Below are 14,950 nucleotides of genomic sequence, written 5' to 3' on the forward strand. Positions count from 1 at the left end.
TTTTTTTTTTTTTGCTAATTACAGAAACATTTCCCTAACTTAAGAATCACTTAAAATACACCCAAATAAAGAGAAAAGTTCATTTTACCTGCTGTAAAATGTTCCTCTCTCTCAAAGCCATCAGCCTGCGATGAAGGTCCACAAGCTCCTCTGTATAAGCCTGTAATCAGATCACTCATTTAAAACCTCCATTGTACAGTAGTCAACATTTGAAGTGAATCAAAAAGGTTCATCAAAGTTGTCCTAAGACAAGAATGCATTTTGATCCACTTCAAAATGTTAACTAGTGTAGTTTTATGTGCAATACAATTCTGTATTTTAGCCACGGATGAGTATGATTCAGTTATTTACCCTTCCTACCTTGTCGTATCCCCTCTTGAGCACCTTCTCACGGGTGCAAGAATCTGGGCTCTTTTTTCCTAACATCTGACAAAGGATACAAACTATTTAAAATCAAATTCAAATATAAACAATTTTTTTTTTTTTAGATTATTCGAGCATATTTTACACAAAAATACTATTCCAGTCTTTCTTATTTAAAATTTAATTTTCAGTTCCATGTGTTACTTGCCATTTCTTTGTAATTATTTGTGAAATTTACTAGCAATTTCCAAGTGAAAATTGTTTCAAAGTAAATCTTGCACCAATTTATTTTCAGTGTATAAACCGGTCCAAAGTTTCATTGCAATGCAATGCCAATCTTACCTTTAGGTTTGCTGAGCTGAGTTTGGGTAGAGGTGAGGGGGCTTCCTGGCTGGGAGGACGGGACTCCTCATTGACATCACTCTCACTGTCCATGCTTAAACTGGAAACATGAAAATGAACTTATGAAAGGAATATAAACTGGATTCAGTACAACAAGACTATGGTAATATTAATGTGCAGAAATTTGTCTTGATTTTCATGTTTCCTTTTTAAGAAAATTGAATTGAAATTCAAACAAGACCAAATTAGATCAAATACAAAGTCCTTGGCACAGACCGAGAGTCCTGGTTCGGTGGAGTCGCCTTCATGGGCGTCTCAACCTCAGAGCTGCTGTCATCATCAGAGCCTTCAGAGCGCATATCCTCCACCATAGAACGAAGTGACCCTGGACACAATCATCACGTTCAACCAAACTCAATGAGGGGACACACTACTGATCATACAATTCATGATTAAACTCAGTACCTTGGCCTTGCTTCTGCGACGGCTCAAAGTCAGAATCAGAGCTGGAGCTGGAGCTGGAACTAGATGGACTGGATGGAGCCGACCGCTAAATAAACAACATCCTTGAGCTTCATTACATTCAAGTCCATTCAAATCCATGTTCTGCTGATCGAAATACCAAAACATACCTCTGATTTGGAAGAGGCTTCATCTTCAGAGTTGGATTCGTCGGAGTTTGGCTGCCTTTTCACTTCCTGCACCTCTGGTTTCATCTTTGCCCAGTGGCCTTTATCTTTAGGGGTTTTCTTCTCAGGGTACGTGGAGGGTGTTGTTGAGGTAATGCGGGGAGAGTTGCTGCTGTAGCCTCCACTCACAGGCCCCTTCATGCCCTCAGAGCCTATCCTCTTCTGTTTCTTGGTACTCAGCTTTGGAGACTCTGTGGCAGTCGTGGGTCGCTTGCTCGGGACACGAGTGTCCAGCTGTCCCCCTCCGCCTGTCACTGCTCCTCCACCTTTTGGAGACATGCCATCCATCTTGGACTCTCTGACTGTGAGTTTGGGCTCTTTGAATGCTGCTTTGGGCACTGTTTTCTCTTCAACTTTTCCTCTGCCATCTGGGGCTTTCTTTGAAAAAGAGGATGACGACTGGTCTCGTGAAGACTTGCCACTCTCACGGTCGCTCTCTCTAGACGTGGCCTTGCTCTCTGAATCCTTTCGTGTGTGCTCTCGGTGCTCTTTGGTTGCCTTATGGGCTTTGAGGCCTTTGCTGCTCCCACTTCCTCCATCTTTACTCGACTCCTACAATAAAAGTTTTAAAATGACTGATCTTTGAATACATACTCAGGTTATGTTTACACGACAACGATGTGTTTCCCTTGCGTTTTTAAAAAGTTTCACGTATACACGACAACATTTTCAAAACGATTCACGTTTACACATATCCGTGAAAACGGCCAAAAACGCTGTATTACGTATGCCAGGCCAGTAGTTGGCGCTGTCACGGCCTTTGCTGCTCCCACTTCCTCCATCTTTACTCGACTCCTACAATAAAAGTTTTAAAATGACTGATCTTTGAATACATACTCAGGTTATGTTTACATGACAACGATGTGTTTCCCTTGCGTTTTTAAAAAGTTTCACGTATACACAACAACATTTTCAAAACGATTCACGTTTACACATATCCGCGAAAACGGCCAAAAACGCTGTATTACGTATGCCAGGCCAGTAGTTGGCGCTGTCACCTTGTTAGTAAACAGTACTTGTAGGGAAGTGAAAATTATATGTTGTGGTTGTATATGATGCGTCTCCGCTGTTGGTTGTAATATTGGTGAAGTAAATCCACACCAAACTCTTTAGCAGCAACAACAGTACCATGTACTCCGCCATTGTTGTGTATGCTTGTTCGTGCTTGCCTTTAAAATTGACACGTACTGTGCATGTCTACATACCTAACACGTACTACACACGTGCATGACGTCACCTTTTTCAAAGATTCCCATATTGGGTGATTACACGGAAACGATAACGGTGCCGTTTTCAAAAATATGCGTTTTCAGTCCCCAAAACGTCATTGTGGTGTAAACGAACAGTCAAAACGCATAAAAAGTTTTGAAGTTTGAAAACGTTGTCGTGTAAACAGCCCCTCAGAAGCAGTTACATATCCACCCAGAATACTACTGTGGTAGTGAGCTTTGTATCGAGAGGCACCACTCAAAACCTTATTTACGGAAACTTCAAGTTCAAATAGCTCACCCAAAATATTAACATTCTGTAATTAATGGTTAATCAAATGTATTTAATTTTTAAAAGTACAGAATGTTATTTGCCTACAGTACTTAAAGTTCACAGCTGAATGTGATAGCAAGGGAAAGCACCTTCCTTTTGCCTGCTGTGTCATCTGTGTGGGAATTGTAAAATACAGCCTGTGACACACACCAGAGTGGGATAGAATCATACTGGAACGGGACTGAAAAATCTGCATAACGTAAAAATCTAACTACGGGAAGAATGGTGATAGAATGTTCATTTTTTCCCTTTAAGCAAAAACATATAGGATATTGAACATCTTAAACACTTTAAATACATTTTGAAAATAATTTTAATAACTTACTGACCAAAGAATGACTTTATTACTAACCTTTACTGCATGAGAGGACTTGATCTTCTTGGGGTCTGAGAAGGCGGAGAGTGGAATAGTAGGCAGCATTGGATAATCTGGACTCGGCCTCAGCAAGGGAAAGCACCTTCCTTTTGCCTGCTGTGTCATCTGTGTGGGAATTGTAAAATACAGCCTATGACACACACCAGTGTGGGATAGAATCATACTGGAACGGGACTGAAAAATCTGCATAACGTAAAAATCTAACTACGGGAAGAATGGTGATAGAATGTTAATTTTTTCCCTTTAAGCAAAAACATATAGGATATTGAACATCTTAAACACTTTAAATACATTTTGAAAATAATTTTAATAACTTACTGACCAAAGAATGACTTTATTACTAACCTTTACTGCATGAGAGGACTTGATCTTCTTGGGGTCTGAGAAGGCGGAGAGTGGAATAGTAGGCAGCATTGGATAATCTGGACTCGGCCTTGGCATCATCTCTGCTCCCTCAGGAATAACCACAGCCTGGGACAAGAATAACATCCGAACAGAAAGAGAGAGAGTGAGAATCCATTGAAAAGAGCTGATTGTAGAGGTACAGAAAAAGCAAAGACAAACAGTCCCACTCACCCCACCAGCCTTGACCAGCTTGCGTCGAAACTCGTGTGTGGGGTTGTTAAATGTGAGCTTCTCACAGCGCAGGTGGTTGACAGGTGGGTTGCCCTCCAGGTTCAAGAAAAGGTCATAATTAAAGCACACCTTTTTAGGCTCCTCCTGTGATAGAAGAGACAAGCATGCTCAGGCTTTATAGATTAAAAAAAGATTGAAAGAAATTGTGTTGATAAAAGTATGAACATCAGTATCAAACCTGAACCTCATTCTAGCAGTATGTGTAACATTTACAGTAAAGTTAGATCAAAGTACGCTCTTTGGTTGATTACGTTACAGGAAACAAGAGAGAAAATGGAAAACCCCCATTAATATTCCACTACAGATTCTGGAAAAGTAAATATACAAAATGATAATGATACGAAACAGAAGTCTTAAAGTGACATACAAATGTACATATTCTTACCATTTACACCCCCTCCAAGTTCTCTGTAGTTCAATAGCTGCATGCCAATTTTCTGTTAACGTGTCTATAAAATCTGTTAGCTCCCAGTTCCCAACTAGTTCACCTAGTTGTGTGACCTTTACCTTTACTGAATTGCAAAACTCTTCGTCACAACACTTTTCCAATGCTGGCAACAAACCGCTTAAACATAACACACCATCACACATCTATAAAGACTGAGTACAACACTGTGCTTAACTTTTCTTACATTTTGCTTGAAATGACAGTTATTCATGTCAAAGTTAAAGAAATGCAGATACTGCTGTCGATATGGGATGTGCTCACCTTGTTTTTGAAATAGACCTCTATAGGCATGAGAAAACCAGCATAGCCTGACTCTTCCACTTTATATGGGGGTTCTTTACAAACTGTGAAATAAAAAAAGAAAACAAAGTGAAGATGTATAGTTAACATCTACACAAATATTAATATCTGCACCTGAAAAAGAAATATGACACTAGAATGTACTATTTACATGTACATACTACAATATGGTGAAGTGTACTATTTCTTTGCCACTAATGACACAATGGAATTGCAAAAATAACCATTTTTTTTCCGAACAGGTTTCCACAGCACTCCTATAATCTGGTAGCCCCGCCCCCAAACCACATCATTGGTTTAGCCAGAGGTCGACATATCAGACCACTCAAACAAATAGGGAGATATTCTGAAAGCACCCGAGACACAGTGTTTACACATTTTGGGAACTCAACCTACAAACGGCTAACTTATAATTGTCTTTGCACATTTAACTGGGATAGGAGAAAGTAACATCAAAAAATGACACACCTTCAAATACAACACCTGGCAAAAATGAATGAAATCACAACACTTAGAGGATGTTCGTCCAGCTTTTTTACTTTGTGGCAAATAAACATCGAATCACAGACATGACACAAAAAAAATTGGTTTAATAGCTGAACGTTCATTCGTGAAACATACCTACAAGGAATTGAAGGGATAGTTCACCATTGTTTATATGCAAATAAAAGCCTAAATTAATTCTGTTCATCATATAAAATAATCATATCTCTTTACAAGATTTGAATTAAATTACTCAATTAATTTGGATTCATTTTAAGATGCCTTTATAACCTTTTTTGATCTTTTAAGTTTTGGACTTTCAATAGAGGGACAGAAACCACTCAGGTTGCATTAATAATATCTTAATTATTAAATAGTAAGTCCGGGTTTAGACTGACATGAGGTATAAATTATGAATAATGACAGAATTTGTGAGACATATTTGTCTCTCTTACAAAAATGAAATGGGTACTAATAAACTGAATGCGTTTTAAAAACACAATAACTAGGTTTATATATTTATCATCAATAAATCCAATTTGCTTCAGTCTCATACATTTTAGCTCAATATTGCTTGTTCCACAGCTAGCCATATTTAACCACGTTAATACTTTTAACTGAATACATTTAATTGTTTTCACAAAGAACAGATTTATGCTAATTCTAAGCAATTTGAGTAAATGCATTTTGAAAATATTATTATTTAAATCAAATAAAATAGATGCAAATGGTTAATAACAAGAGGAGAAATCCTACCCGTTTCATTGTATGTCTGACAAATATGCATTACATTAAGCTTATGATAAAACTCTGTACCTTGATAAAGGCTTGTTGCCGAAATGTTGATAATAAAAAGAAGGTTAAATAAGAGTGCATTTATATGTCTTCTTTAAGTTCTTTCTCTAACAAAGGTGTGCATTTGCTTCATTGCATGACTTAAAAAACTCTGTAATCCAAATAGATAGAAATGTTATATGCAATTCATAAACATAAATCTTACATTTAGATCTGAATCACTGATCTATAATAGAGACAGATATATAGTCGTTTGGTGGAACTACAAAGTATATTAGCTTGGGCAACAGCATGAGCTAAACAGGCAGATTAGACATGATAACTCAACAGAAGAAAATGGGCATACACACAAATGGTTTCTTTAATTCTGATGTAAAGGGACTTAAACCTACATGGCTGTGAGTACTCTATGAAGTCACAGTGTTACGAAGTTGACTCAAATTAAAACCTGCCTCTCTTGGGTTTTGGGAAGCTGTCGTGAAGGTGGAAGACAACTCTCTCCACAAAGTGCTGGATGTCAGATGCCTCTGGGCCCCGAACAAACACCATCCAGTCATGTGTGAAGCCCTCGGTAGTGACTTTCTTCCTTAACTGGGCTCTGTGTCCCAGCTCCAGTTTCACCTGCACAGTGCACTGAAACAAGAGGAAAGCAGAAGTCATCTGTCAGTCTTCTCTATTCTGAATATGAGTCCTACAACTGTAGTACTGTTGAACTGAGGGGGGGGGGTAGAAGAAAAGATTGCAATACTTCATCAGTGAGTGACACGTATAACTCTGAGTGAGACAAAGAAGCTCTTGACCAACTTCTCGACACCAGTGTTATATCGACAGCTTACATCTGTGAGAAATCAACCAGCTTTTGCTCTCTGACAGCTAGAGATGGAAATTCACAGTCCTCTGACATTCTACATGTGTGTGATGCTTTACTGTTTACAACTTCTTGGTATGGATGGAGACAAAATGACTGAAAGGCTTGTGTGCGTTAGCTCAGTGGTTAATAAATTCCTCGCCAATGTTGGCTGAGTTTGTATCCTAGCTGTACTTAAAGCATTTTTACAGTGACTGCATAATACTAAACAACACAAGACGTGCATGTCAAAAATAACTCATCTGTCAGTCTTCTCTATTCTGAATATGAGTCCTACAACTGTAGTACTGTTGAACTGAGGGGGGGGGTAGAAGAAAAGATTGCAATACTTCATCAGTGAGTGACACGTATAACTCTGAGTGAGACAAAGAAGCTCTTGACCAACTTCTCGACACCAGTGTTATATCAACAGCTTACATCTGTGAGAAATCAACCAGCTTTTGCTCTCTGACAGCTAGAGATGGAAATTCACAGTCCTCTGACATTCTACATGTGTGTGATGCTTTACTGTTTACAACTTTTCTTGGTATGGATGGAGACAAAATGACTGAAAGGCTTGTGTGCGTTAGCTCAGTGGTTAATAAATTCCTCGCCAATGTTGGCTGAGTTTGTATCCTAGCTGTACTTAAAGCATTTTTACAGTGACTGCATAATACTAAACAACACAAGACGTGCATGTCAAAAATAACTAGATAAAAAAGCTGGTCAATTCATACTTTATGCTGGCTTGAGAAAGCCTGGCCAGTAGTTTTAAAACCTTGACATTTCAAAGTTTTAAAGCTATGTAGTCTATCAGACAGACAGAGAGAGAGATAGATAGACAGATGGACGGCTATCTAGATAGATATAAAATGTAAAAAAGTGTAGTAGTTTTTAAAGTTTGAACACTGTAGGTAAATCAACATCCCATAGTATATTAATATACGTAACATATATACTATATTTCAATTATGTTACTGAATCAGTCCTCATTCTGTACTGACCAGACCTCTGAGGTATTTATTTATTAAAATTCATTGTTTAATTAATTAATTGTGATTATTTATATCCATGTAGTTACTTAAACTTCAAAGCCATTGCAGAATTTCATTTTACACTTGCATGTCAAATAAGAGCTAGACTTTTCTTTAATCATTTACAGATGCACACAGCAGATTGAATATTCTGACACGCAATATTTAGAGTCTAAGCTTTGCTTTTAATATACAAGGCAACATTACTCATCCGTCCAACCCTGAAATTGAAGAATTTCCTCCTGCTGGTGTCTCATCCTAGTGAGCACCCTACCTAGACAGCATGTTTAATCTTGGAAGCGTTCGAACGCTCGCGCGCTCCCAAGGCGCCCAAAATGCTGTCTATGTAGGGAGTTCACTAGGTTTTGAGACAGGTCCGGGCTAGCTGGGCAGCTAGTGAGTGCTGGAACTCAAGAGTCGGTCTGTCCTATAAGCCAAACGCTGAGGTTTATAAAAGGATATTGGTTTCTGTAAGCATATCTTCGTCACAACAAAAATGTTCATAAAACACTGATGTAATTCCGCGGGTTTCCTGCTTTTAGCCTCGTAAAAAAAAAGACTAGCGGGCTAAGTTAGCATCCTGACCACCTTCACAGAAACGTTGGCCTCGCGTCTTTCAATTGATATGCTTTATTGATTAAAAAAACATGCATATTCCTTACTACTGGCTGTCTGGCAGAGTCAGTAAAGTCTTATTACCATGTTCTCCATTGTTGCCTATGTTCCGGTTGTTTCATCTATTTACAAAAGCGTTGAAGTAGATTGAATGTGCATCCTCGCAACACACTCTGATGGGAGTGTGAAGGGAGAAACTGAACAGTTTGAACAAGTGGCCGCGACACAGAGATTTTAAAATAAAAGCAAAATGGCTCTCATCTACCCGTGTCTTTCTTCCACATCTTTCATCTACTTTATTTATTTGCTAATACACTATGCAAATAATTAAAGCCACTCCACCCTTCACTGTATATTTTACGGAAGTTTTTCAGTCACTTTCGTGCAGTTCTCAATGTATTTATTTCTATTTGATTACTATATATACCATTGTATAGACCAGTGGTTCCCAAACCTGTCCTGGAGGCCCCCCTGCCCTGCACCTTTTGTATGTCTCCCTAATCTAACACACCTGATTCCACTCATCAGCTCGTTAGTAGAGACTTACAAGACCTAATTTGGGTGTGTCTGATTAGGGAGACATACAAAATAAGCAGGGCAGGGGGGCCTCCAGGACAGGTTTGGGAACCACTGGTATAGACTATTAAATCATTTAAGAAACACATGCCTCCACAGATATTCATGTAAGATTTCAAAGTAAAATTAGATTAACTCACTTCACAATTTAGTTTATCCGAGAGGTTTTTATTTGCAAGTAGTAAACACTACAGAAAAACAACTGATCAAAAAAACTAAATTGTTCACTCTTGAATACTGTTCTCTAATGGAGATACTGCAAAAAGGTCAAATAAAAACGTAGGTGACATAATATTACTGAGTTTATTTATATGCCATTCCATATTACTTGAAACCTAACAAGACATTTTTTTAGTCTAGATGACTCATAAATGCTTACTGAAGACAAGGCATGCAGCACTTCATGCGTTTGAATAGTGATATGGACAGATCCAGACCACAGATGCTTGAAGTCCACACTGTCTGTGAAATGAAAACATTGAGTTTCTCCCTCTGTATAAAATGCTACTACAACAGTTCTTTGTCAATCAGCAGGTTTAGCATCTCATTTCATGTTAGAGCTGTGTATAAGTTGAGTTCTCAGACTGCAGTGAAGTCTTAGCCAGTAAAGATGCGGTGCCAATCTCTGTATCTGTAAAATACACAGAAGGTTCAGTCTGGTGAGATGACATCCCTATATTCTGTAATTATTTTCAAAAGGCTAAAGGTTGGAATACACTACACGGCAAGACTTTTAAAATCTAAAGAGTTTAAAAAAATCTAAATCTTAAAAAAACTATGTATCATATACTTGCTGACTTTGTAAATGGTTACAGAGATAAACTGGGCACCATACATTACACAACTTTTAAACCATACACTACATGACTTAAAATTGGAACATATTTTAAAGCATTTGCTGACTTTGGACATTATACACTAAACAACTGAGGATCATATTATATATTATCAGACTCAAATCCTTCCAATAAGAAAAAACTCATGCAGAAACATTTGCCCCTAACCCTAGACAAATGACAAATGAAAACCACATGTTCTAAAATTGGCTGAAAATACTTAATATCCATTGACTGGATAGATTCATAGTCTGAAACTAAAAGCAGTCTTTGCCCATCATACACTATCCCCCAGTTTTACAGACAAGGCTTAAGCCTAATCCCAGACTAAACTCTAAATCTGAGCTGTTTCAACTGAAAGAAACCTGCTCTGACTGATCTTACAATATATCAGTGCCTTTATTTAGTCTCAAAATGCACACCAGTAATGTTTTTTTCTAAGGCACGTTTATAAAAATTACTTAAATGTCCTAATTGAACTATGAAAACTGCGAACTCTGACTAACCAAAATCTGCAGACTCATAGTTCACCCGAAAATGAAAATTCAACCAAACAGTTGACGGTAGCCACTGACTATTAGTATGGAAAAAATACTATGGTAGTCAGTGGCTACCGTCAACTCTTTGGTTGCCCACGTTCTTCAAAATATCTTTTGTGTTCGGCAGAAGAAAGAAATTCATACAGGTTTGGAGCAACTTGAGGGTGAGTAAATGAGAGAATTGTCATTTTTGGGCAATGAGATCAAATAAAAAGTGCACTTCATTCATTAAAATGTTTAGAATAAAACGATGAAGTACAGAAGTCATACCATGATCACTGTTCACTTTGCCCCCTGGGTTCTTGTGCTGGCCCTCAATGTGAGCGGTCATCTCTCCCCGGTCTGGGGTGCAGTGGCCACATTGTAGGCAACTGTACCGACCTCTTGTGTGCTCCCACAGGATGCGGCAGTTGAAGGACTGACCTGACAGATTTAATTAATGGGCGAATCATTAAAATCGAAACTAACTCAAAGACTATTATATTCATTGAGAATGTCTGTAGACCAGGGGTGCCCAAACTCGGTCCTGGCGGGCCGGTGTCCTGCAGAGTTTAGCTCCAACTTGCCTCAACACACCTGCCTTCAAGTTTCTAGTATGCCTATAAGAGCTTGATTAGCTGGTTCAGGTGTGTTTAATTCAGGTTGGAGCTAAACTCTTCAGGACACCGGCCCTCCAGGACCGAGTTTGGGCACACCTGTTGTAGACAGACAGAAAAACCTTCACCAGTAAAGGTATTAGACTGAGCTGGAAAAAGAACCCCAGTGATCACTGACATCGGCTCATATATACAAGAGCAATATATTATTTACACAATGAAAAGCATCAATGAACCCAGTTTAGACAGATGAACATGGGCACAAAGGTGTTGGAATTAGCAAGAGCTGTCAACTTCTCCACACATGGTCAATTATGATGATACAGCACCATCACTTGCCAGAAATGATCCCCTGATTTTTGCAAAATGCTAATGGGAAAGGGAAAAAGTGAAGTAAAGGAGCACTGGCCCTGAAAGCACACTCTCTGATGTTTTATTACATGTTAGTGAAGCACCCAGACATATGCGTTTAGGATCAGATGAGAGTGGACCGAGTTGTACAGCTAGATGGCACAACCAGGGAAACACTGAGCCCAGTTAGAGCAGGGGAAGGGGAGGAGGATTAGCATCTAAAGCATCATTTGAAGGAAGATCTGATTGTTCCCTCAAGCAATGTGTGTGTGGATTCTCTGTGCCTCACCTGTACTTCACCTCTATTTAAACTCTGACTGCTCGGAGAGTTCCATCTGTGCAAAAGGGGCCCAGGCGGGTCTGGCAGGACAGTACAACATGACAAAACACGGTTCACTCAAAGCGGCCATGGCTTAGGCATTTCCCCCCCCAAGTGACTTACAAATTCCCTTTCATAAGGACTCACACCTGTTGATAAGCAGGTGAGATCAGTTGAGCAAACTGGAAAATACACAGGTGAACAGGGTCTAAAATGTAGGATGATTTAAGGAACACTGGGTCTCATTCAATAATAATTCTGTGGATTATTCATATTTATGTGCAAAAGAGAACTTCTCATCAAAAATGTCTGCCTAGTTCACAACGAGTGCATACGCAAATGAATTGTACTTGTGAACACAAGTACTTGAATACTTGTGTTCATTACCTTGTTGAATGAATTTGGATTATTCTAAATGAGTGAAATGCATGCCCAAGGTTAGTTATCTGGGAAAAATAAAGTTTGGAATAATTACAATTTGATAATGTTTTTGAAAAAATCTGTTATGCTCACCAAGGCTGCATTTAAAAAAAAAAATAAAATACAGTAAAAACAGTCATATTTTAAAATATAATTACAATTTAAAATAACTTTTTTCCATTTTAATATATATTTTAAAACAACATTTATTCCTGTGGTGGCAAAGCTGAATTTTCAGCAGCCATTACTCCAGTCTTCAGTGTCACATGATCCTTCAGAAATCATTCTAATATGCTGATTTGGTGCTCAAGAAACATTTATTATTATTATCAATGTTGAAAACAGTTTTTGCTGCTTCATATTTTTGTAGAAATCATGATACACTACTGTTCAAAAGCTTGGGGTAAGTAGTTTTTGCATAATTTATTTTTGATTGTTTTTAATATGAATTATTTAAAAAACATTAACATATGACATTTTTCAAAAGTGACAGTAAAGACATTCATGAGGTTACAAAAGATTAAAATGCTAAATAAATGCTGTTCTATTAAACTTTCTATTCATCAAAGAATCATGTAAAAAAATATTTGTTTCCCACAAAAACGGTTTTCAACATTGACAATAAATGTTTTTTGAGCACCAAATCAGCATATTAGAATGATTTCTGAAGGATTATGTGACTCTGAAGACTGGAGTAATGATGCTGAAAATTCAGCTTTACCATCACAAGAATAAATTACATTTTAAAATATATCCAAATAGAAAACATTAATGATATTTATGACAACTATTACTGTTTGTACTGTATTTTTGATCAAATAAAAGCAGTCTTGGTGGGCAAAAGAGACTTCTTTCAAAAACATTTTTAAAAAATCCAAACTCCATTTTTCTTATTATTCCAAACTCTTGACCAGTTGTGTATCTATTTATAGAATGTCATGCTAACGTGTTTTTGTTTTTTCTTTTTAGACATTTTTTCAATACATTTAGAATTTAAAATTACATTTAGAAGTTTTAATATGAAAATTATTGATGAATCATGATCAGATCTCACGCACAAATTCATGCGTACGCACAGTTAGTGAATGAAACCCATTGTGAGCAATGACACTTTCTTTAAGTCGGCTTTCCTCACTCACAGAAGAAAGATTTGTGAGATTCATTCACCTTGGTTCTTCCTCCAGACTGCGTTTGATCCCGGTGATGATGGCAGCGGCGGTGAAGCGGGCAGACTGGGAGGACCAGACCTAGGAGACCTCTGCTGCTGCTGTAGGCCCAGATCTGCCTGAAAGGCTGGGTTAACAGGAGACAGAGTGGGTGGAAAGGAGCTGTAGGGAGATTCTGGTTGGCAAGGAAGATTTTGGGTTGAAGCAGGATTTAGAATGGCAAGGGGCACAGTTGCAGGCCCTGCAAGTATGGGGTTAGTTATACCTGGAAGAGACTGGGCAGTGTTCTTTTGATGGTCCTGAAGATGATTTTTCAGTGCTTCTGGACTATTGTAGGTCCTCTTGCACCCATAAAACGAGCAGGACATTTGACAGCCTGGTGGAACATTGCATACAAGTTCTGTTTATGCTGGGCTTTAATTTGCATGGACATTGAAACAGCTAATTAAAGCATAGCACTGATAATGGCATACCCTCCATGGTGACTGCTTATAGCTGAGGTAGTGGGATGGTTCCTGCTTCAGCCAGACCTGCACTCTAGGATAACAATTGCCCTAATTTAGACTAGATAAATGTGATAAAATATGATATAGTTCAGTAATGCTCATGCACACTTTCAGTGAATGGCACGTAGTAAATTCTAATCTGGGTGCGCAAGAGGAACAACACATTCGATTTAAAAGCAAATAGTAGAATAGCATGCACTTGATCAATAAACAATAAGAACAATAAGCAATCCATTGAGCATTAAACAATAAGCAATCAGCTGATCCAAACTAACAGAACATCTCACCAACGTAAACAATCAATCGAGCAGACGCACGAGCTAGCCAAACAACAACAAACCATCACATTATCTGCTTAGAGACTATTGTAGGTCCTCTTGCACCCATAAAACGAGCAGGACATTTGACAGCCTAGTGGAACATTGCATACAAGTTCTGCTTATGCTGGGCTTTAATTTGCATGGACATTGAAACAGCTAATTAAAGCATAGCACTGATAATGGCATACCCTCCATGGTGACTGCTTATAGCTGAGGTAGTGGGATGGTTCCTGCTTCAGCCAGACCTGCACTCTAGGATAACAATTGTCCTAATTTAGACTAGATAAATGTGATAAAATATGATATAGTTCAGTAATGCTCATGCACACTTTCAGTGAATGGCACGTAGTAAATTCTAATTTGGGTGCGCAAGAGGAACAACACATTCGATTTAAAAGCAAATAGTAGAATAGCATGCACTTGATCAATAAACAATAAGAACAATAAGCAATCCATTGAGCATTAAACAATAAGCAATCAGCTGATCCAAACTAACAGAACATCTCACCAACGTAAACAATCAATCGAGCAGACGCACGAGCTAGCCAAACAACAACAAACCATCACATTATCTGCTTAGAATACTTGTGTTCAAGAGCAATTCTTTATAGTGCAGTTACTATGGCACTTACTTTGACTGGATTTCTCAACGTTTTTAAAGCTTCTTTTCAAAAACAGAAATGAATTCAAATGAAAGCGGTTATCTAGCTACATTGTATTTCCACCCTGTCTACGTGCGTTACGTTCATCAGTAAATATCGCGAGAACACACGTTCCCGTTTTCCAGTTCGTCTTTGATTGATGGCCACTTTTAAGAGGGTTACATTATTCAAAATTGCACGCAGCTCACA

General features: G+C 38.2%; 2 protein-coding genes across 5 annotated transcripts in view; both read right to left on the reverse strand.

Annotated features, from left to right (window-relative positions):
• The window catches only part of LOC107589857 (protein ENL-like), a 10,653-nt gene extending 1,989 nt beyond the window's left edge, over positions 1–8,664 (reverse strand). Inside the window, exons 1-12 of one of the 4 annotated variants that reach the window (XM_016278422.1) lie at positions 8,555–8,664; positions 6,427–6,607; positions 4,658–4,740; positions 3,889–4,032; positions 3,746–3,783; positions 3,289–3,376; positions 1,338–1,946; positions 1,171–1,255; positions 982–1,090; positions 706–805; positions 352–426; positions 89–160 (exon numbers count right to left, since the gene is read on the reverse strand). In XM_016278422.1, coding sequence (XP_016133908.1) covers positions 89–160; positions 352–426; positions 706–805; positions 982–1,090; positions 1,171–1,255; positions 1,338–1,946; positions 3,289–3,376; positions 3,746–3,783; positions 3,889–4,032; positions 4,658–4,740; positions 6,427–6,607; positions 8,555–8,566 — 1,596 coding nt within the window. In that variant the 5' untranslated portion in view covers positions 8,567–8,664. Of the gene's footprint in view, positions 1–88; positions 161–351; positions 427–705; positions 806–981; positions 1,091–1,170; positions 1,256–1,337; positions 1,947–3,288; positions 3,377–3,657; positions 3,784–3,888; positions 4,033–4,657; positions 4,741–6,366; positions 6,608–8,554 lie in introns of those variants that run through there. The other 3 variants (XM_016278423.1, XM_016278421.1, XM_016278424.1) reach the window with 3 other exon arrangements.
• A 589-nt stretch (positions 8,665–9,253) lies between these two features.
• Positions 9,254–14,872, reverse strand: LOC107589859 (zinc finger protein 414-like). The gene is made up of 5 exons (XM_016278426.1): positions 14,732–14,872; positions 14,288–14,351; positions 13,275–13,649; positions 10,692–10,844; positions 9,254–9,677 (listed from the first exon to the last, which is right to left on the reverse strand). The coding sequence occupies exons 2-5, from the start codon at positions 14,292–14,294 to the stop codon at positions 9,601–9,603; spliced, it is 612 nt and encodes a 203-aa protein (XP_016133912.1). The 5' UTR covers positions 14,295–14,351; positions 14,732–14,872; the 3' UTR covers positions 9,254–9,600.
• Between the last annotated feature and the right edge of the window lie 78 nt (positions 14,873–14,950).

This window comes from Sinocyclocheilus grahami, unplaced genomic scaffold (genome assembly GCF_001515645.1).
Source record: "Sinocyclocheilus grahami isolate Dianchi unplaced genomic scaffold, SAMN03320097.WGS_v1.1 scaffold121.1, whole genome shotgun sequence".
NCBI lineage: Eukaryota > Metazoa > Chordata > Actinopteri > Cypriniformes > Cyprinidae > Sinocyclocheilus > Sinocyclocheilus grahami.